This window comes from Nematolebias whitei, chromosome 11, assembly GCF_014905685.2.
Source record: "Nematolebias whitei isolate Nwh7 chromosome 11, NemWhi1, whole genome shotgun sequence".
In the NCBI taxonomy this organism is placed as follows: Eukaryota; Metazoa; Chordata; class Actinopteri; order Cyprinodontiformes; family Rivulidae; genus Nematolebias; species Nematolebias whitei.
Window position 1 is genome coordinate 2,422,369 of NC_056508.1, and position 24,438 is coordinate 2,446,806.

At 43.9% G+C, this 24,438-nt stretch overlaps 1 protein-coding gene across 1 annotated transcript in view; it reads right to left on the minus strand.

Moving 5' to 3' along the window:
• Nucleotides 1-24,438, minus strand: part of LOC119416586 (DNA (cytosine-5)-methyltransferase 3B-like) — a 261,265-nt gene that overhangs the window by 160,486 nt on the left and 76,341 nt on the right. The window contains exons 5-6 of the mRNA XM_037683776.1: nt 13,013-13,141; nt 3,090-3,197 (exon numbers count right to left, since the gene is read on the minus strand). Coding sequence (XP_037539704.1) covers nt 3,090-3,197; nt 13,013-13,141 — 237 coding nt within the window. The remainder of the gene's footprint in view (nt 1-3,089; nt 3,198-13,012; nt 13,142-24,438) is intronic.

A 24,438-nucleotide genomic window follows, 5' to 3' on the forward strand; every position in this document is an offset into this window, starting at 1 on the left:
GCTCCAGCCGTATGTCCCACCACGTTCTCTCAGATCAGCAGACCAGTAGCTCCTCACTGTCCCAGGAACCCGTCTCAAGCGCAGAGGTGACAGGGCCTTCTCTGTAGCAGGCCCAAGACTTTGGAATGAGTTACCTCTGCTCGTTAGACAGGCCCCCTCCCTCACGGTTTTTAAATCTCGCTTAAAAACACACTTTTATTCCCTGGCTTTCTGCACTGTGTGATCTGTGCTGAGTCTGTGTGCATCACACTGTGTTAGTCCTGTTGCGGTTGTTGTTGTTATCCATTATTGTTTTTGTTGGTTTCTACTTTTTGGTGTCCTGTTATGTAATCTGTTGCTATGTGCTTGTTCTGTTTGTCCCTGTACAGCACTTTGGTGTGCTTTGTCACTGTTTAAAGTGCTTTATAAATAAATTGGTATGGTATGGTATGGTATGGTATAATGGGTGGCATTTTGATTACTGATGAAGGCGATCACTTACCAATTTTCACAATTTATAAAAATGACCAATGCAATACAAAAGTAGATACAATTAAGGAAAAAAAAAACACATCACAAAAAGCTTTGGATAAATTAAAAGATGATTTAAGAAAACAAAATTGGAAGGACATGTATGTTGATGATGTAAAAAGAGCATATGATGTATTTATGAATATTTTAGGAGCTCTGTATGAAAAGAATTGTGTGCAAAAAAATTACAAAAAAAAAGATGTTGACAAACCATGGATGACCAAAGGGTTGAGAAATGCTTGTAATAAAAGAACTACTCATGCTTCCTGAAATTAAGAACAAAAGAAGCGGAAGAGAGATAAAAGAAGTATAAAAATAAGTTGGTATGGATTAAAACAGCAATGGATTAAAACATAAGAAGGAATATTACAGTGATTTATTAGACAAATGTAATGTTCATATGAGGGCAACATGGCAAATAATAAATAGTGTCCTGAAAAATCATGAAGTAAAATCAGGTATTCCACAGTATTTTGTAAAGGACGGTAAAGAAATCCAAGATCAAAATGAAATTGTAAATGGATTTAATCATTATTTTGTGAATGTTGGCCCGAGTCTCGCAACTAAAATACCAAAAGTAGATAAAAATGTGAATCATACAGTTACGAGTTGTTGCAACAGTATTTTTCTTGATGGAACAGATAAAGAAGAAATAATGAATATTGTAAAAAAGATCAAAAAAGATCAAAAGATTGGGTGGACATGGATATGATGTTTGTAAAGAATATAATGAATTATGTTCCAAACAACATGAAAATAGCCAAGGTAATTCCTCTTTTTAAAAATGGTAAGAAACGTGTGTTTAACAATTACAGACCAATATCCTTGTTGCCACAGTTTTCGAAGAATTTAGAGAAGTTATTTGTGATTAGATTGGACCAATTTATCAATAAACAGAATCTATTAAGTAACAGTCAATATGGGTTTAGACCTAAAAATTCTACATCAATGGCTATCATGGAATTAATAAAACAAACAACAACTGCTGTTGATAAAAAAAAGTATTGTGTTAGTATTTATGTTGATCTGAAAAAGACATTTGATACTATTGACCACGGTATTCTTCTTGAAAAGCTAAATAAATATGGTATTAGAGGGTTAGCATTACAGTGGGTATCTAGTTATTTAGAAGGAAACAGTTTGTTCAAATAAATTATGTAAGATCTGAACTTTGTAACATCACATGTGGAGTGCCTCAAGGTTCTGTACTTGGACATAAGTTATTTATTTTATACATAAATTACTTGGTTAATGTGTCAGGACTGTTTAGATGTGTTTTATTTGCAGATGATACTACATTTTTTTGTTCAGGTAAAAATATAGAACGAATGTTGGAGATGGTACAGACAGAATTTGTGAAAATACAAAATTGTTTTCGACTAAACAAATAATCATTAAATTTGGATAAAACAAATTACATGATATTCAGTAACAGTAAGTGAACTGTCAATGCTCCATTTAGAATCGATGGTGTTGAGATTTGTAGAGTCAGTGAGGTGAAGTTTCTGGGTGTCATCATTGATGAGAAACTGACATGGAAACCTCAGATAAATAATTTAAGAACAAAAGTAGCTAAATCTATTGCAGTACTGTACAAAGTAAGGGAGTTACTCAATGATAAAGCATTATGTTGTATAATGCAATATTTGTCCCACACTTAATTTACTGTATTCAAGTCTGGGGTAAAGCATGTAAAATAATTACAAATCCTATTTCTATTTTAGAGAAAAGAGCTGTAAGAATTATCACTAGAAAAGATTATAGACATCCATCAAATACATTGTTTTATCAACTGAAGACATTGAAATTCTATGACTTGGTTGATTATAATATTTTACTGTTTATGTATAAGGCTCACAAAAACATACTGTCTTCTAATATACAAGTACATTTTGTTAAAAGGGAGAGTGGTTATTATCTTAAGGGGATGGATGTTTGTGAAGCGTTGATTTTGTACCAGTTTGAGGGAGTGGTCTACTATAATTCAGGGAACAGGATTGTGGAATGGTCTGAAGGATGATGTTAAAACTGCCACATCTATGTACATATCCAAGAAAATGTTAAAAGTTAGTTTTCTGAAGGAATATGGAAAAGTATAATATGTGTATATACAAATTGTTGTTTGAGTTGATGTTGTTTTTATTTAGCTTTGTTTTTTGGTAATTTACTTTTGTTTGAATATATTCTGGGAAAACGGGGCAGATATAAGATTTATTCTTCTGCTGCCTTTCATTTTATTTTTTGATTGTATATACATTTTTGTTTTCTATCGTATAGAGTTATTTTGTTTTTAATGAAATGAATACATTTCTAAATAAAAATAAATAAATAAATATCCCACTCATTGCAGTATAGTTCCATAAATGATGCGGTTTCATGTCATTTCCACCTCTACATCTGACTTCTTTTTATTTTTGTTATTTTTTTTGGTCAGGGAATGCATTTTCCAATTTGAGTACCTTGTAAGATCTAACACAAGACTAAATTTATTTTTCAAAGTACACAAGTTATCTTCACAGCTTACGTGCTTGTCTGAATTGTCTTGTTCATTTATATCAGCAGTGAACAGGTACGCTAACCTGCAGGGATGAGAAGATGGCGTCTCGGTATGTGACGAGGGTAGCGAACGACTTGGCAGAGAAGTGCAGGCCAAATTCAGCATATGGTTTCAGAGTCTGCAAATCGACCTGGAATCAGAGACAAGGAATTAGTGCAAGGAACTAAGGCTAATCACGCCCAGCTGCTGGCCATCTCCCTAATTACCTTCAGGACTATATGAGGCTGCAGACTTGCTTCATCCAGTGCCCGAGCATATCTTGTTGAGGGTAGTTGTGCTCCTGGCCTTTCAAGTGTGATATCTTTTGAAATACTTACCTGTGTGTCTTCTTCGCTCCTGACAGACCTTGGTTTTTCCTGGGCCTCCAGTCCTGGACGTTTTATGCAAACCTGTGGATTGATCTGTACTTACCTGAGCTCAAGTTTCTCCTCGTGGACTCCAGCCGAACTACTACCCCTCCTGCCTCGACCTCCACGCGCCACCCGTGCATCGACCTCTTGCTGGAAATTGGATTTGTTATATCTTCACCCTGTGTCATCCCACCCGTCATTTACAGTAAGAGGAATATTATTATTGCCCATCCATCATATCATCTATCCTCCAACCAATAAGACTCTAATCGTCTCCCCTTTCCCCTTCCAGGGGCTTTCCAGTTCAGCTCCTGTGAATATAAGACTGTTTATTATTATTATTATTATTATTATTATTATTATTATTAACACTGTAAAATAAATCACATAAATCATAAATAAATCACCCTTCTATTTATGATCCTGAGTCTGTTGTCCTTCAGTCTGTTCTTTCTGGGCACGCTCTGTCATTAGGACAGAAATGCTCTTCCAGTGACTTGTATTTCTTAAAATTATTTGCAAAGCACTGACACAGACCATGTGTGCAAAAATTATTGGGAATGTCAGTGGAGGCAAATATTCGGGGTCTCTGCTCCATTTGGGTTTTTTTTCTCAAGCGAGTCGACATTTCTAATTTTACCCAGTTTTTCCCATGTACAGCTTTTAATCATCTGGGAGAAGTTTGTCACGATATAGTCCACTTTGTTTTGAGCTGCTTTTCAGCGTTATGAAGGAGGATACAGCGCTGACACCATAGACAAACATTGGAATACAATTTGTTTTGGTCTGTGGATGAATGGTGCGCAAGACGTAAAAGCCCCACAACGTCACTATGCAGTGACATAGGTTCCAAAGCTTAGGTCTGGGTCGATGATTTGACCAGACCCACCCTATAGAGAAAAACCCACCCCTCATTTGAATATAAGAACATGAAATAAAAAGAGCTTAAAATGCAAAACAGGATAAAAAAAAAAAAGCCCCTGAAATATGTAAAGTAGCTTTACAAAATAAAATGTCACAAAATGAAACTTAATTATAAAATAAATAAATCTTGAAATAAATAAAAAATAAATCTTGGGAAAAAAAAAATTCTATTAATTTTTTTTAATTTCATGGGAATATTTAATAGAATATTAACAATTTTTAAACAACACTATTTATTTAATTTTGAATGAAATGGCTCTCCATAGTATTGGGTGGATAAAGTAAATGAATAAACATATAGGTAAATGTTAGTTTTTCTTAACACCGGGGGACTGCCAGAGGGCAAACGGGAAGAGCAGGACGTTGACTGATGGAGTTCTCAAACTCAGTGTTAGATTCCATGGTGGGGGTAGTGTTGAGTGCTTTTGTTTTTACTTACTTTTTACTTATACAGGGGGAATACAACAACTGTGCAAATGATTGTTTAATTGATTCAGATTGATTTTTTAAATTGGTATTTACAGCGGTTAGTTAATTTGATACTTAAGGTGGTGTTCTTAAAACAAGCCACTGGGGGGGGGCGGTGTTTGACAAATCTACGCTTGATCTGAGATTATAACAAATTATCTTCAGAATTAATGCTAAATTAGGTTAAACAAATAATTCTTACTGGCACATATATTATACTTACTACAGGCTACACCTGGCAAAGAAGCAGTTCTTGGTTGGTTGTTTTGACCTTTTTTCCATATGTATTGAGCAGACCTCACTCTGCCTTTCAGAGGTACCTGGGATACCTGGGGGGTGTCCATTTCTGGAAGACCAGACCAGACACTCAGTCAAGGGGAGAGGTTGGAGACAGACCAGGAGAAGACGAGGGCATGAGAGGACGATGGATCTTGTGGTTAGGGTCTATGATAACTGATCACAATTGTTAGTTTAGAAATAACGCCATGTGCTTAGAAGCTTTTGCAGCTCTTAAAGTAAATCAAAACCTGATATAGAAAATGTTTGAGTTTTCCATAATCGTCGCAGTTCACCAGAAGATACCGGAGATAAAGCCGCCTGACTGGGTGGGGCAGGTCATAGTTATTTGCCGGAAGGCGTCTTTGCGCACATATAGAATTATTTGCATCCAAATACACTCATAGTATGTTCGGCTGTCAGGAGTGTTTGAACCTACGTGCAGAAGAATAATTGGAGGCTCGATGTAGAAGGTTAAACAAATTTATTTATAAACAAAATCAAAAATGCTGACAGGGAAGCTTGCTTACAGACAGATCTGACAGGACGGAATGGGAAGCTGAACACAACACCATAGAAGGACATACCCGAGACAAAGACAAGATGTGGAGGAACTGAATATATACACAGACTGATCGGAACAAATAACAGAAACCTGCAGTGATTAACATTAGACAGAGGTGAGACAAGGGCTGAACACAAGGAGGGAGGGCTGAATGAAAACATGAGGAAACAGACAAAGACAGGACCAAGCCCAAAAACCCTACAGTATCCCCCACTCAAGGGATGGCTCCTGACATCCAAAGGACGAGACTACATCCAACTTGGGTGGGAGGCAGGACAAAAACAGGACAGACCAAGATGGAGAAACATATAGGACCAAAAGAACAACAAAACGACAGGCAAACCTGGGTTTAATTTGACCACAAAATAACAAAAACATAGAAAACCCCAACCCAGAGTCAATGTGGACGGTCTGGAGACAATCCAAAAGCAGGTCCAGTGGTCATGCAGGCGATCTGGCGACCATCCCCAACGAGGCAGGAGATCAGGGGGGCAACCTGGGAACCATCCACCCTCAGGCCAGTGTTCCGGCAGGTGACCAATGGACGGTACATACTGGGGTAGCGCAGGTGTCTATCTGTGCCCTCCTGGACTCAGGCAGAAGAGAACATCTTTGGGCGGACCAGGGGCGAGGACCTCTTTGGGCGGACCAGGGGCAAGGACCTCTTCGGGCGGACCAGGGGTGAGGACCTCAGCAAAAGATCCAGGGGCGAGGACCTCAGCAGAAGAGCCAGGAGCGAGGACCTCAGCAGAAGAACCAGGATCTTCTGCGGTAGACTCAGGGTCTTCAGTCGTCGGCGAGTCAGGCGTCGGAGCCGCAGCTGAAGAACCAGGATCTTCTGCGGTAGACTCAGGGTCTTTAGCTTTCGGTGAGTCGGGCGTCGGAGCTGCAGCTGAAGAACCAGGGACCAGAGCCACAGCTGGAGAACCAGGGACCTGAGCCGTAGCTGGAGAACCAGGAACCAGTGTCGCAGCAGGAGAAACAGGGACCAGAGCCGTAGCAGGAGAACTAGGGACCAGAGCCGCAGCAGGAGGGTCAGGAACGGGGGTCAGGGCTGCAACAGGAGAGGATGGAGTTGGGGCTGCAGCAGGTGGTGGAGTCGGGGCTGCAGCAAGAGACTCCAGAACCTCTGCAGAACCAGGAACCAGAAGCTCTGAAGGAGTGGAATCCTCAGGCGGGCAGGAGTGAGGAGTGTCCGCCTGGACCTCCTCGCAGCTGGGCGGAAGAGAGGTGTTCGCCTGGATCTCCTCGCAGCTGGACCGAAGAGAGGAATTCGTCTGGACCTCCTCGCAGCTGGGCAGATCCAGATACATTGCCAAAAGAAAACCCTCCCACCACTTCAGCTCCTCCAGCGAAGGGAGGCTGGGCTGCTCCTCCGGCAAGTGGGGGCACGGGTATTTCTCCCCTAGTGAACTCCCCACTCGCTCTTCCAGCAAGCAAAAGCTGGGTTGCTCGTCTGGTGGATATGGGTACCTTCCCCCCAGCAAAATGTTCTGCCGTTCCTCCTATGATTGACGGCTGAGCTTTTCTCCCATTCACAAAGCTCTCTCCTTCTTACACTGGACTCTGGGAGGAATAGCGATTCACCCCCCTCTCTACGATGATTGTTTGGGACAGCCAGGAGGAGAACGAAAAGGAGGTGGGCAGCGGGGTGCAGCAGCGAGGAGGAGTAGATGAGGGGGAGAGAGATGGTGAGGCTGAGGACACAGGTGTAATGGCCAGGCGGGTCCCCCAAAAAGGAGTCTTCCTTCTCTCCTCCTTCTCTCTCTCACATTGGGCGGTTTTACCAGCCTCATAGGCCAAAATCTCAAACAAAGTTATCATCTTCCTACTGGGTTCAAATTTGGTCTCGGGATTCTATCATGTTTGGCTATCAGAGTGTTTGAACCCACGTGCAGGAGGATAATTGGAGGCTCGACGTAGAAGGTTAAACAAATTTCTTTATAAACAAACTCAAAAATACTGACAGGGCAGCTTACTTACAGACGGATCTAACAGGATAGAATGGGAGGCTGAACATGGGAGGCTGAACACAACACCATAGAAGGACAATCACGAGACAAAGACAAGACGCAAAGGAACTGAATATATACACAGACTAATAGGAAAAAATAACAGACACCTGCAGTGATTAACATTAGACACAGAATGACCTGGTGATGAGCTGCTGAGATCACGCGAGAGCTGTGCCGCGTAAGTAATAAGGCAGAATACTGCTAAACCAAACAAATACAATTCAAATCAGGTAAAACAAGCCAATATATTATCAAACATAAAATATTGTTAATTCTTTTTTCATTTACCCTTTATTTATACAGGTAGTCTCATTGAGCCACAAGAACTCATTTTCAAGAGAGACCTGTTTAGGGAGCAGATGGGAGATAAGGACCTTGCTCATATGCCCAGAGTGGGGCAAATGAGGGTGGAGGCAGGTGTGGGTGCTTCACCTACCCCACCCACATTTTTGATGTTGTCGGTACCGAGGCTTGAACTGGCGATGTTCCGATCACAGGCCCACCTTCTCTAACCTCTGCGCCACCACTCTCCCAAATACTAACCTCTGCCTATTGTTTCAATAAACCAAACTGGACGAGGAAACTTTGGACAGTCTGGAGAGTTATGTGGACAAGTGTTTTGACACCATCGTGATGGGCAAACCACAAAAAAAACACTGCATCCACGTCAGCGCTACGGTGGCTGAAGATAAACTTTATGTTAATGGTCAGCTGTTCAGGGAATGGGACATCACTCCGTGGCTTTATTAAAAGGAACAACAGGTTAGTTTGAAGCAGAGCTATTCAATTGACAGCCCGCGGGCCAAAATCAGGCCCACAGGTAAGCTTGTAAGGATGGCACCATCAAGTGGGCCTTCCCTGTCTGTCCTCCCTAGTGTTCTGCTTTAATTGTCTGATGAAGATCACCCTTGTCTCATGTCCTGTTTGTGTATATAAGTCCTTCTGTTAGTCCTGTCATTTGTCGGTTCGTCTCATTGGGTACAGTCCTTGTTCTGTCCTGTTCCAAGTTTGTTCCAAGTCTGCTCCTAATCGTGTAAGTTTGCTGCCACGTCAGCCTCTTTATGTTATTATTAAAGTATCATTTTCTATGTCCTGCCTCCCGAGTCCTGCCTGCACTATGGGTTCATTCCTGTCCTCCCTGAGAAAACCTTGACAGGTTGAACCGACCAATACCTGAACCCAGCGGGCAGGATCTCCCGAGTTCCGCTCACCTGTTTTTGTCCAAGCCTATCCAGATGAAAAGATATGTGGTCCGGTGCGGCGCCTTTTGGACCGAACCCATCCTGGGACTGGAGTACTAGAGCCAGGCGGTGGAAGTTCTGCCTTCACCTCTCCTGATACAGGAGGAGAGAAAGAGCTCTCAGCTCCAAGGTAACCTACATGGATCCAGTTTCTCCTTCTATCCTGCTCATTATTCGCCAACTTACTCCGGGTGGACATCAGGGGAAGATGCTGATTCGGAGGACGAACTCTGGCTCACCCCTGTACACCACTCACACCGCCACCGTAAAAGAGGCAGAAGAAGCCACCGTAACCAGTCTGCTGCTCTTCCACCAACACGACCCACATGCCCTGCTCCTCGTGCTCGGTCCTGTGAGACCGAGTCTCTTGGTACCTATCCTGGTGCTTCTGTGAGGGCTGATCCAGACGCCTCGCCTTCCATGGTCCCGGTGAGGGCTGGATCTGGCACCTCACCCCTGCTCAGAGCTTCCCAAGAGACAAGTTCCACCTTCTCCTGGTCCCAGCCCCCACCCCGCTCTCCTCAGACACAACCTGCGAAACCGGGGAGAATTTTGCCGGGGGGGGGGGGGGCAGTCATCCCCCCGTTCATCTATAGAGCAGATGGAGGGGGGCAACCCAGAGAGCATGTTGGGTTACAGTTCCCTGCCTTAGTGGAGTGTAACCACATCCCAGAGCTGCCTCCACTGAAGGACCAGGTAGCCCATGGAAAGTTATGATCCTCCGAGCCCTGCCCAGAGACAAAGTTAAGGATAGAACATTCTTTGTTGATCAACTATTAAGGATTTTCACCTCCCAGCCTAAGTTGATTAATACACCTGTCCATCAGGTGATCTTTAACTTTGCATGGAAATTAAAAACTGAACTTAATCTTGTTTTGGTCCCTGAGCACACTGACTCGACCGTAAAGTCTGGGAGCTTCTCGCAGGGGGAGGAGTACCTGAGCCACCACCTACTTGTGGGATTAATGGGCTTGGAACCTGCAGCGTTTCCAGAGTCTGCAGGTAGTCCAGAACCTGCAGCGGTCCATGGGTCTCCAGATTCTAGAGGTCTTCCAGAACCTGCAGCGGTCCATGGGTCATCTGAGTCTGCAGGTCTTCCAGAACCTGCAGCGGTCCACAGGTCTCCAGAGTCTTTAGGTCTTCCAAAACCTGGAGTGATCCCCGGGTCTCTAGAGTCTGCAGGTCCTCCAGAACCTGCAGTGGTTCACGGGTCTCCAGATTCTGCAGGTCTTCCAGAACCTGCAATGGTCCATGAGTCTCCTGAGTCTGCAGGTCTTCCAGAACTTGCAGTGGTCCATAGATCTCCAGAGTCTGTAAGTCTTCTAGAACCTACAGCAGTCCATGGGTCTCCAGAGTCTGCCACAGAAGACACTGAACCTGCCGCAGAAAGCCCAGACTCTGCCACAGAAGACACTGAACCTGCCCCAGAAAGGTCAGAGTCCGCTGCAGAAGACACTGAACCTGCCGCAGAATATTCAGAACTTGCAGGTCTTTCAAAACCTGCAGTGGTCCCTGAGTCTCCAAGAACTGCAAGAGGTCCAGAACCTGTGGGGTCCAGTTCCAAGACCTCACCACCCGCTTCCTGTTCCGAGGGGGTCCTGGAGGACGCCCCTCATGTCTTCTATTCCAGGAGGGTCCTGGAGGACCCCTCCCACGTCTCCTGTCTCGAGGGGGTCCAGGAGGATGCCTCTCACGTTTCCAGTTCCGGGGGGTCCTGGAGGACGCTTCCCACATTTCCGGTTATGAGGGGGTCCTGGAGGACGCCCCTCACGTTGCGAACACAAGAGACTGCAGCCAACACAGAGACTGCAGCCAAAACAGAGACTGCAGCCAAAACAGAGACTGCAGCCAACACAGAGACTGCAGTCGACACAGACTCTGCAGCCAACACAGACACGGCAACCAACCGTGACCCTGCCAAAGAAGATTGTCCTGTTGAAGAGGATTTTGATCTTGCCCCAGAAGGACCTGAGTCTTCTGCAGTAGCTGAAGTGTTGACACCCCTGCAGCAGCGCCTCCTCAATCTCTTGCAGAGACAATGGTTCTCCCGCTCCTCACTCCCCGAGCTGGACACTCATGGGTCCTTAAGAGTGTCCATCTCCTTCGGCTGCCCACCTGAACTTTGGCCCCATGCTGGACGGCTTCCCAGGCGTCCCCCTGGCCTCCTCTGGTCCGTCGCACGGCCTCCCGGCCGCCCACCTGACCTGCTCTGCCTCGTCGGATGGCCTCCCAGCCGCCTACCTGACCTGCTCTGATCCAGTGGATGGTCTCCTGGCCGTCTGGACATTTTTTGTCTTCCCTGTGTAGTTTTGTCCCCAGGCCTTGTGTCTGTCAGTTTTGTTTCGGTCCTCGTGTGTGTTTGTTTGGGCCTGCCACCCTTGCAGTTCCTCCCTCCTTCCACCCTAGTCTTCTGGAGGGTTTCTTGGGGACGCCAGGGGGCATCTATGAGAGGGGGGGGTACTGTAATGGCGCCATCTAGTGGGCCTTCCCTGTCTGTCCTCCCTAGTGTTCTGCTTTAATTGTCTGATTAAGATCACCCTCGTCTCATGTCCTATTTATTATTTCATTCACTCAACCTTTATTTAGACAGGTAAATCCCATTGAGCCTCGAGGACTCATTTACAAGAGAGACTTGATTTCAAAAAAGAATGATGAAAAACAATGGACAACAGCAACAACAATTGACAGTTATAAAAAGGCATACAGATTTTTTTCTGTTTTATGTAACAAATAGGATGGCTAAAAAAAGAAAGGTAACAAAAAACAGCTAGAATCTAAGGCGATTGTAGAAAACTAAAAACAGGAACATGTCTGCATTGGTCCTTGCCAGGAATTTGTTTGTGTATATAAGTCCATCTGTTAGTCCTATCATTTGTCTCAGGAAATAAATGTTTAATTGAAGTGAAACAGTTCTGGTGTCACAATAAAGGAAACTGCAGAGAACATTTCAGAGGTGCAACAGCACTGAAGTTACTGAGTAAGAGTATACAAAAATCTTTACAGATTAAAAAATGCATGTTAAAATCTGAATATTCTTTTGAAAGTATGTAGTCACAAACTTCTAGCAAATCACTCATCATTACTCCAACACCAAATCCACAACTGCAGGGTGAGGAGCCGAGGCATCATCGTGTTTCTTACTGAGGTCTGCAGCTGCTGTGTTCTCCTCCTCGCTGTCCTTTTTGCCTTCTCTCCCAAACCCACGGTCGTGCAAGTGGAAGGGAGAACTTATTCCACTCGATCAATGCAGGTACAGCTCCCTTTTTTAACCGCCGTCTTCCTGTTTCTGACGTTGGCTCTTGAATATCCTGAGGTTTAAAATGCTGGCTACAATCCCGAGTGTTAGCTTTAATGGCTAAGTCTTCCCTGCGGTTAGCCACAAATCGTGACAGGAAAATGTAAAAAACTAAGCACTCTATTGTACCTGCTATTCACTGGACACAACGACACACAACAAAACTCGGTTGTTGTACCAGTAGCGCAGATATATTTTAACTTCTGTGTCTTCTTTGCGGTACAACTCTTGCAGCTACCGCTAAAAACAAACAAGAGCAAGAGGCAACCAGAAGTGATCCTCGTGTCTAAAATATCAACAGAAGTACGTCACCACTACCCGTGGCATATAGGCTACTGCCCCACTCTGAGCATTTCAGCAAGGCCCTTAAACCCCACCATCTGCTCCCTAGGGAGCCCTAGATGGCAGCTCTCTGCTCCATAGAAGGCTGTGGTAGCTCAGTGGTGGCCAGTTTACATACGGTGGTGGTGGCCATCTTGGATTTTGACATGGCAACCCAGTAAGGAACATTTGTTCCACCTAGATGTAGCCACACACCAAAATGGAAGTTGGTACCTCACTTAATTTTCAAGTTATTATGCTCACAACATGTACAGACTGTTACAGATTAAAATGTATAAACACTGAAAATACATCAATAAAACAAGGATACGATAACACAAATAGACAATTATATTTTTATCAATTAAGATTAATGCTTTTTTTATATTATACAAAATTATCATTTAAAACATATGTTAATACCAATCATGTTTGAATTTTACTTTATTTCTGGAAAGCCTTTGATTTTCCCAGCTGGTGTTTTACTCACCTGAGAACACACTCTCTGTCCATACCATTCCACCATTTTCTTCTCTGAATCCCAACTCTCTCTTTCATAGGATACAATGATGCCTGGCCAGGAAGAGAAACCCTCAATCTGCCCCCAGACCAGCTCCCCCTGTGGACAGATGAAAAAATAAAAACACATTCAATCATGTTTAGTTAGTCAGGTCATCTGGACAGTTTCTTTTTTTGCTGAGACGTTTCGTCCTTCATTTATGAAGGACTTCTTCAATCTGAGGAGCCACCAAACAATATGAGTCCTCGAAACAGCACACTCCCAGAGCGGAAAAAAAAGCTTCCATTATGGAAGTGTGCTGTTTGTGGGACTCATTTTGTTTGGTGGCTCCTCAGATTGAAGAAGTCCTTCATAAATGAAGGACGAAACGTCTCAGTAAAAAAAGAAACTGTACAGATGACATGACTGAACATTGTTGGATTTTTACCTGGATTACTGAGCATGAACTTTGGTATACAGTAGTCCCTGGCTACTTTGCGGTTCATTTATTGTGGACTCGCTCTATCACGGTTTTTCAAAATAAGATTGGATATGACACACAATTGGCTGATTGATGGATGAGCCGCACAATCAGCATGGAACTTTTATTTAAAATAAATTATTTAAAATTATTTAGCACCTCCTGCACCTTTGTGCAGCCCACACTGCAAGACAAACTACCTGCTGCAGCTGTACTTGCAGAGTGGAGAATGGTAAATGGTAAATAGAGTGTACTTACATAGCGCCTTTCTATCTTATTGCGACACTCAAAGCTCTTTACAACAATCTGTGCCTCATTTACCCATTCATACAGCGCTATACTAGATCTCTACAAAGCTAATTGAACAAATCATTCTAAAGAGACTAATCAGAACTTTACATCACATTCATACACTGATGGGACACAGAGGCATCGAGGGGTTCAGTGTCTTGCCCTGAGACACTTCGACATGTTACTGCTGGTGGATTTGAATCCCCAACTCTCGCATTGGAAGAAGACTGCTCTAACCACTCAGCCACAGCCGCACCACATTGAAGTGGGCATGATTAAGAGCACTTGCAGGTGTAGTGAACTAAGCCTGAAGGTCAAAACCTTGACCTTAGGCACCATATGGGACAGGAACTGTCATTTCATTGATTTGCATCCAGAAATACAGGTTGACCCATCCTGAGACTTTCTTTCTTGAATTCAAGTGAAAGAACACTCTCTTTTCTATTATCATTACTATTTTACAAATGTTGATAATCAAAGTGTTTTAGTTCAAACCATTTTAGATGTTACAGTGAACTAATCAATTTTTATTAACTGTGAAACAGTATAATGATTTTTAATCCTCATGCAAAGTTAGAATTCATGTTAAGGCCTGTTACAGAGTAATTATGCATTTTCTGATTTTCTGTCTTTGAATGAGCAGTGTAAGTTTGGTCCAAGGTCGGAGTCGAACGCAGACCAGTTGTTGGAACGAGCTGTCTTGTTTTTACATCCTCTCAGACGTAAATAGAGAAGCTGGCACCTGTTGGCAGCTGTTTTCCGCCAACCCGTCCAAACATTTCTCTGGTCTGTCTGAAAAACATTTTCAATCTGTTCCATAACATTCTTGCTGTTTTCTGACTTCTAGTAACCTCTTACGTCACAAAACACACCCCTGCCTGGTCGATATTGACCAATCAGAAACTTCCAGATGACCCGGAAATAGAGCTCTTTAAAATGTCGGTACTTCCTAGAGTCTCACAGAGTCTCACAGAGTCTCAGAGTGTCTGGAGAGTGGCGGAGAGTGTCGAGAGTCGTTGCAGCTCCCGTGCTGGGAAACAGGAAAATCCTGACATGACCACAGAGCTCTTCCGAGTCTTATGGGATTATAACATCTTCCACCTCTGGGGGAACACTGACGGACTCCACTCATGTGAAGTCCGCTCGTGAGGTGAACCTGTGTCGGACGGAATACCGTCACTACTTCGGACGATTCACAGCTGTTCCTACGGAAACGCTGGATCGGTAGCGTTAACTGAACTCCGTATCCGCTGATTCATCTTCAGAGAGGTAACGAGTCGAGTTTACTACCGAGCGTACCGAGGAAAGCTGGGTTCGAATGGAGGGTGTCGTTCTGTTCAACACTTTCCCTCACACACCATCTCCCTCCCTCTAAAACTTCATCTTTCCATCTTTAAACTCTCCTATCTGCTAGCAAATTAATCCAGATGTTTTTCAGAAATGTCTGTGGTGAAGCAACGGAAAATCATGGCCGTATGGTTTTCCTGGTTGTAAAGCTGATTAATTATGTCGTTATTTTCAATTCTTGCCAATTAATGTAAATATGTGATGTGTTAAACTTGATTCTGTTAATAAATGACCGCATTCATTTTGATGGGTCAAAGATAATTAACGTCTCACGTCCACATTTTATTACATTCAATGCACGTACATTATACAGTCCAGAAAAATGAAAGAATCCGTTTTAACAGTATGAATATATCTCGTACGTACGTTTCCACTACACAGGTGGCAAGTAAAAGATGAGGCAGGGAGCTGAAATCATGACATTCTGTGCTCTTTTAGAGCATTTAGAGTTTAGAAACATTGTTTAGAATATTGCAAGAGTGTGGGAAGGGTTTAAAACATCTTCACATATATATATATATATATATATATATATGCACATACATACATACATACACATATATATATATATACATGTCCTTCTAAAAAAATTAGCATATTGTGATAAAGGTCATTATTTTCCATAATGTAATGATAAAAATGAAACTTTCATATATTTCAGATTCATTGCACACCAACTGAAATATTTCAGGCCTTTAATTGTTTTAATACTGATGATTATGGCATACAGCTCATGAAAACCCAAAATGCCTGTCCCAAAAAATTAGCATATTTCATCCCACCAATGAAAGACAAGTGTTTTTAATACAAAAAACGCCAACCTTCAAATAATCATGTTCAGTTATGCACTCAATACTTGGTCGGGAATCCTTTTGCATGAATGACTGCTTCAATGCGGCGTGGCATGGAGGCAATCAGCCTGTGGCACTGCTGAGGTGTTATGGAGGCCCAGGATGCTTCGATAGCGGCCTTAAGCTCATCCAGAGTGTTGGGTCTTGCGTCTCTCAACTTTCTCTTCACAATATCCCACAGGTTCTCTATGGGGTTCAGGTCAGGAGAGTTGGCAGGCCAATTGAGCACAGTAATACCATGGTCAGTAAACCATTTACCAGTGGTTTTGGCACTGTGAGCAGGTGCCAGGTCGTGCTGAAAAATGAAATCTTCATCTCCATAAAGCTTTTCAGCAGATGGAAGCATGAAGTGCTCCAAAATCTCCTGATAGCTAGCTGCATTGACCCTGCCCTTGATAAAACACAGTGGACCAACACCAGCAGCTGACATGGCACCCCAGACCATCACTGACTGTGGGTGCTTCACACTGGACTTCTGGCATTTTGGCATTTCCTTCTCCCAAAACTGGCGTGATGTGCTCTCTATAGCCTGTACCAGTTAAAAATCGGGCTGCAGCATTTTGGACCAGTTGTAGACGTGCAATGGAGGACTGACTGATTCCAAACACAAGTGAATTGCAGTAATCAAGCCTAGATGTTATGAAGGCGTGGATCACTGTCTCAAGGTTCTTTTTGGAGAGTATAGGCTTCAGCTTAGACAGCCGTCTCAGCTGAAGAAAACAGGATTTGACCATCATGTTTACGTGACTGTTGAGTTTTAAGGACGGGTCCATTATCACCCCCAGATTAGTGACCTTTTGTTTTTCTAGCGAGGCTAGAGAGAAAAGGTCAATGTCATGGTTCATGAGTGAGCCACTGGGATGGAACAGCATGACTTCAGACTTCTTCTCATCGAAGCTTAAGAAGTTTAAAGCCATCCAGTCCCGGATGTCAGCCAGGCAGTCAAGAAGAGGCTGAATAGAGCATACCATACCATACCAATTTATTTATAAAGCACTTTAAACAGTGACAAAGCACACCAAAGTGCTGTACAGGGACAAACAGAACAAGCACATAGCAACAGATTACATAACAGGACACCAAAAAGTAGAAACCGACAAAAACAATAATGGATAACAACAACAACCGCAACATGACTAACACAGTGTGATGCACACAGACTCAGCACAGATCACACAGTGCAGAAAGCCAGGGAATATAAGTGTGTTTTTAAGCGAGATTTAAAAACTGTGAGGGAGGGGGCCTGTCTAACGGGCAGAGGTAACTCATTCCAAAGTCTTGGGCCTGCTACAGAGAAGGCCCTGTCACCTCTGCGCTTGAGACGGGTTCCTGGGACTGTTAAGAGCAACTGGTCTGCTGATCTGAGAGAACGTGGTGGGACATACGGCTGGAGCAGATCAGTAAGATAGGAGGGGGCAGAGCTGTTTAGTGATTTATAGACATACAAGAGTATTTTGAATTTGATTCGAAGGTGAACCGGAAGCCAGTGTAGGGAGGCCAAAACAGGTGTAATGTGCTCTCTTTTGCTTGTGCTGGTCAAAAACCGGGCTGCTGCATTTTGGACCAGTTGGAGTCTAGCTATGGAGGTCTGACTGATACCAAAAAGGAGTGAGTTGCAATAGTCGAGCCTGGATGTAATGAATGCATGAATTACTGTCTCCAGGTTATTTTTGGACAATATGGGCTTCAGCTTAGACAGTCGCCTCAGCTGGAAAAAGCAGGATTCAACAATCATATTTACATGATTGTTGAGTTTCAGAGAAGGGTCAAGTATCACTCCTAGATTAGTGACTCTTTGTTTCACTAACGGTGACAGAACGGATAGGTCGATGCAGTGGTTGGTGATTGTGTCATTGGGAGGAAACAGCATAACTTTAGATTTCTTCTCATTGAAACTCAAGAAATTTAAAGCCATCCAATCTCTGATGTCAGCCAGGCAGTCCAGTAACGGTAGAATAGAGCGAGTACCGTTGAGTCTGAGGGGGAAGTAGATTTGGCAGTCGTCGGCGTAGAAATGAAAAGGTATGTTATGTTTCCTGAAAATAGCACCTAGTGGCAGCAGGTATAAAGAAAATAAAAGAGGACAAAGGATGGACCCTTGCGGTACCCCCCATTTAAGCGCTGCCGAGGCTGAATTAAAATCTTTGATGGAGACACAAAAGGACCTGTCAGCGAGGTAAGATCTAAACCATTCGAGGGCTGACCCAGTGATGCCCACCCACTGCTCTAACCTCGCAATGAGGATCTCGTGGTCAATTGTATCAAAGGCAGATGTGAGGTCCAGTAAGAGAAGGAGCACAGAATCACCAGCGTCTGTGAATAGGAGAATGTCGTTAAAAACCTTGAGTAGAGCAGTTTCAGTGCTGTGGAGAGGTTTAAAGCCAGACTGGAATAGCTCTAAGATGGCATTATCCTCTAGAAAGCATTTCAGCTGGGACTCCACTATTTTTTCCAGCAGTTTAGCGACAAATGGGAGTCTGGAGACAGGCCGGAAGTTGGACATGACTGAGGGGTCAAGGCTAGGTTTTTTCAGGAGAGGTTGGACAGCAGCGTGTTTAAAAGTTATTGGCACCACACCTGAGGCTAAGCTGCTGTTCACAATGCCAAGAACAGGAGGGCCCAGAACAGGAAGAAGCTCCTTAAGGAGTCGAGGGGGGACAACGTCAAAAGGGGAGCCAGATGGCTTCATGAAGCACATGACCTGCTCCAGGGAAGACAGAGAGATGGGCTCGAAGTGGTCCAGAACAGCAACACAATGAGATGGGATGGACGGATCATGAGCAGGTGGAGAAATGAGTGCTGGGTGTTTGCAACTTTTTCCGAAAAGAAATGGAGGAAGTTTTCACACAGCTCAGTTGAGGCTTCTAGAGGTGAAGGTTCACTGAGGTGTAGAACTGAGTTCAGGGTGGAAAAAAGGGTTCGGGGGTTGTGGGAGTTTGAGGCAATTATTGCAGAAAAGAACTTCGATTTGGCGGCTTAAACTGCCTTCTGATAATGACGCCAACTCTCCTTTAGGATTTGAAAAGAAACCTGCAGCCTGTCTTTCCTCCACCTGCGTTCAGCTCTCCTACACTGCTGTCTAACGGCTTGAGTGACGTCATTAAGCCATGGTTCTGATAAAAGTTTTGTTTTCCTGGTTTTAACGGGAGCAACACGGTCCAGAATATTTAAGCAAACAGAGTAAAGCTGAGAGGTTAGCTCCTCGGTGGAGAGAGACAATGAGAGCTGATCGATCCTCTCAGAGCTAAAAGCTTCAGTAAAAAGCTCAAAAAGCGTTCAATACACATGCATACCCATCTCTGAAGCAGTAGAAACCGTCAGAAAACAACTTCTACAAGACAAGGACTTAATCAACAGGACCAACTTCACCCCAGACCAGATCTGCACCCTGTTGGATCTCTGCCTCTCCACCACTTATTTCAAGTTCAATGACCGTTTTTACAGACAGAAGCACGGCTGTGCCATGGGATCTCCAGTGTCACCCATTGTTGCCAATCTCTACATGGAGGAAGTGGAACAGAGAGCCCTAAACTCCTATGAGGGAACAACGCCAAGCCATTGGTTCCGTTATGTGGATGACACCTGGGTCAAAATCCAAGCCAAGTAAATAGAAGCGTTCACCAGACACATCAACTCGGTCGATAGCAACATCAAGTTCACCAGAGAGGATGCAAACGACAACAAGCTGCCTTTTTTGGACTGTTTGGTTCAGATGGAGAGAGAGGACAGCCTCAACATTGAAGTTTACAGAAAACCAACCCACACAGACCAGTATCTTCTGTTTGACTCCCACCATCCACTGGAACACAAACTCTCTGTCATCAGAACTTTACAACATCGGTCCGAATGCGTCCCCACGAAGACAGAAGGTAAGGAAAAGGACCAGAAACACATTCAAGAAGCTCTTCAAACATGTGGATATCCTAACTGGGCTTTTGTCAAGTCAGCGAGGAAATCTACAAAACACACTAATAAACAGAAAAAGGAGAACAACAGACGTAAAAACATTGTCATCCCTTATGTTGCTGGAGTATCAGAGAAATTCAGAAGGATCTTCAACAAACACAAGATCCCAGTACATTTCAAACCCAGCAGGACTCTCAGACAGAGGCTGGTCCACCCTAAAGACAAAACACCCATACACAAACAGAGTAGTGTAGTGTATGCGGTCCAGTGCAGCGAGGACTGTCCAGACCTCTACATTGGAGAAACTAAACAGCCTCTTCACAGACGCATGGCTCAACACAGGAGAGCCAGCTCCACAGGACAAGACTCAGCTGTTCACCTCCACCTCACAGATAAGGGACACTCTTTTGAGGACCAAAATGTGCACATTTTGGACCGAGAACACAGATGGTTTGAGAGGGGGGTGAAGGAGGCAATTTATGTAAAAAGAGAAAAGCCGTCTCTTAACAGAGATGGGGGGCCTCAGATTTCCACTTTCAAAAACCTATAATATGCTGATGAAGATTCTCAGTCATCCAGGACATGATGAATTCAAAAAGCGTTCAATACAAAAACAACTGGACTTTATTTGTAACAGAAGACGTTTCGCTCCTCATCCGAGGAGCTTTCTCAATTCAAAGAGCAGAGAGATACAGGTTATAAGGCTGAGTGAGATAAGACACACACACACATAAGACACACACACGTATGTAGATTGGCAGTTCACACCTAAAAACCTAAAACAGTAGGTCTTTGTTCCTCTAATTCACAGACGAGGCCCCCTCTGTTCCCATCAGGTGTGAAAACCGGCTGGGGATCTGTTTTAAAGTTGCATTATATGTTGTAATATGTTGTTATATGTTGTAATAGCACCTTCTTAAGGTGCTATTTAAGAGACTGAGCTGAAAACAGCACCTCAGACTGAAGAAGTCTCTCGGATGAGAGACGAAAAGTTTCTAGATTTTTTTGCTTTATTTTCTAAATAGTTTCATCTATGGTATTTTGTAAATAAACATGCTCCTTTTCCCCAGTTCACAATAAAAGGATGGGACAGCCCATGGTTTACTCCTGTGTTAGCTGACCTGCTGCACAAGAGGGATCATCTTTGGGCTGCAGCCAGAAAATCTGGCTCAGACATTGGTTGCTATTTCGACAGCAGCGGAATAAATGCACAACTTCCGTCAAAGCCGCAAAATACAATAATTTCTTATCTCAGACCTCCAAAAATCTAAATGACCCTAAAAGATTCTGGAAAACCATCAAATCTATCTTAGGCAGCTCTTATTCATCTGACCTGCCATCACAGTTTCTTGTGAACTCTGTTCCTGTGTCAAATAAGCACGAGATCCTGAACTGTTTCAACAAACATTTTGTTGATTCTAGTTCTTTATTTGACACAGTTACCCTAACCCTAACCCTAACCCTAGCAATCACAGCATTGTAAGAGGGGGACAGTTGAACACAGAGGCCTCCACCCCTGTTTAATGATGGACAACTTCTTTTCACAAAGATGGCCTCCTTTACTCCTCTCTCAAACCATCGTTCCTCTCTGTCCAGGATGTGCACATCTTCATCCCTGAAAGAGTGACCGCTGGCCTGGAGATGAGTGTAGACCTCAGAGTCCTGGCCTGATGATGTTGTTCTTCTGTGCTGGGCCATCCTTTTGGCCAGTGGCTGTTTTGTTTCCCCGATGTAAGACTGACCACAGCCCTCCTGACACTGAACAGCATACAAAACATTACTCTGTTTGTGCCAGGGGACTGGATCTTTGGGATGAACCAGTCTTTGCCATAATGTATTTTGGGGTTTAAAAGCCACTGGGACGTTATGTTTAGAAAATAAACGTCTCAGTTTCTCTGATACTCCCTCAACATATGGAATGACCACTGGTCTGGGTCTGGGTTCCTCCTTTTCACCTGTTGGCTGACTGGAGTCCTGTTTGGGTTTCTTCTCTGCTTTCAGGAAGGCCCAGTTAGGATATCCACATTGCTCTAGAGCCTGTCTTGTGTAGGATTTCTCCTTCTGCCTGGCTCCTGAGTTAGTGGGGACGCTGTCTGCTCTGTGATACAGAGTCCTGATGACTCCTAACTTGTGCTCCAAAGGGTGATGGGAGTCAAACTGCAAATACTGGTCTGTGTGGGTGGGTTTGCTGTACATCCCGGTTTGCAAATGTCCTCTATCAGAGACTGAGACCTCACAGTCCAAGAAAGTCAACCTGCCATTTTTTACATCTTCTCGTGTGAACTTGATATATTTATCCACAGAGTTGATGTGGTCAGTAAAATGTTGGACTTCCTGAGATTTAATTTTAACCCAGGTGTCGTCAACATACCTGAACCAATGACTTGGTGGTGTCCCTGAAAAGGACGTCAAGGCTCTCTTTTCTACCTCCTCCATGTACAGGTTGGCAACAATAGGAGAAACTGGAGACCCCATAGCACACCCATGTTTCTGCCTATAATATTGCTCCCCATATGTGAAGTAGGTTGACTGCAGGCACAGTTTCAAGAGTTGACACAGTTGTTCTGTGGAAAGCGTGGTCCTGCTGCTCAGAGTGGTGTCTGATTTTAATCTTAAACTGACCACCTCTACTGCATCATCAACAGGAATGCACGTAAAGAGTGATGTGACATCAAAAGAGACCATTGTTTCATCAGTCTCCATGATGACATCCCTCACCTTGTCCACAAAGTCCATGGTGTTCTGTATGTGGTGTTCTGAGCTGCCAACTAAAGGGATGAGTACAGACGCCAGATATTTGGAAACATTGTAAGTGACAGAGTTAATCATACTAACAATTGGTCTTAAAGGTACACCTTGTTTGTGGATTTTAGGTAAACCATACAGACTAGGTGTGGCCTCCCCTGGGTACAGTCTGTGTGTAACACAAAAAACCGTCCGGCTAGAAAAATGAAAGTGAACAGTTTAACGAAGCTTCGAGGCAGATAAATTTGCCTCCAGGATTTTTGTAATCGAGGTCCTCGAGTGATTCGAGGAATCGTTTCAGCCCTAATCAAATGCCTTCTTCAAGTCCACAAAGCACATGTAGACAGGTTGGGAAAACTCCCACGCACCCTCCAGGACCCTGCTGAGAGAGTAGAGCTGGTCCAGTGTTCCACAACCAGGACGAAAACCGCACTGCTCCTCCTGAATCCGTGGTTCGACTATTCAACGGACCCTCCTCTCCAGAACCCCCGAATAGACCTTACCAGGGGAGGCTTAAGAGCGTGATCCCCCGTAGTTGGAACACACTCAACGGTCCCCCTTTTGAATAGGGGAACCACCACCCCGGTCTGCCAATCCAAGGGAACTTCCCCCGATGTCTACGCAATATTGCAGAGTCGTGTAAGCCAACACAACCCCTCAACATCCAGAGCCTTAAGGAACTCTGGGCGAATCTCATCCACCCCTGGGGTCCTGCCACCAACGAGCTTTTTAACCACCTCGGTGACCTCAGCACCAGAGATTGGAGGGCACGACCCAGAGTCCCCAGGCTCCGCTACCTCAGTGGAAGACGTGCCGGTGGGATTGAGGTCTTCAAAGTATTCCGCCCACCGACCCACGACATCCCGAGTTGAGGTCAGCAGCACACCACCCCCACTATAAACAGTGTTGGTGGTGTACCGCTTTTTCCCCCCTGAGACGCCGGATGGTGGACCAGAATCGTCTCGAAACTGTGCGGAAGTCATTCGCCATAGCCTTCCCTTCAGTATTACTTTTGTCATTCAAATCAGTTTTTATGTTTATAATGCCAAATTACTCAAACATGAAATATGTAATTTTTTAGAAGTAGTCATCGAATGCAGAGAAAGTTATATTTTACCAGGTAGTTTTATCAATATTATATACTAGTTTATGATAGGTGGGTGAATGATCTGAAAATCTGACTGTTGATTGCAGTAATCCACATCATTAGCAGAAATAGAGGGTCCCAAAACCAAATTTCACTTAGGGTCCCATGGAGGCTTGGGCAAGCACTAGTTAAGGGCCTTTAATACACCAGCTGCTCATCAGGGTAAGGAGCTGCAGGTGTGTCTCCAATGGCAACATCTGGTGGTAAAAGCAGTAGGAGCAAAACCCTAGGACCACTACAAGGAGTTGTATATCATGCGGCTGTGGCTGAGGGGTTAGAGCAGTCATCCTCCAATGCAAGAGTTGGGGGTTCGAAACCACCAACAGTCACATGTCGACGTGTCTCTGGGCAAGACACTGAATCTCTCATTGCCTCCGATGTGTGTCCCATTAGTGTATGAATGTGATAAAGCACTGATTAGTCTCTCTAGAATGATTTGTTCAATTAGCTTTGTAGAGATCTAGTAGACGGCTGTGTGAATGGGTAAATGAGGCACAGATTGTTGTGTAAAATGCTTTGAGTATCTGGATCAGATAGAAAGGTGCTATAAAGTACAGTACACATGCACTGTATAATAAGAGAGGTAGTTTTATTTTCTTTGTTAGGTTATTTTTTTATTTACGCAAGGTTATTATTATTTTTATTTATT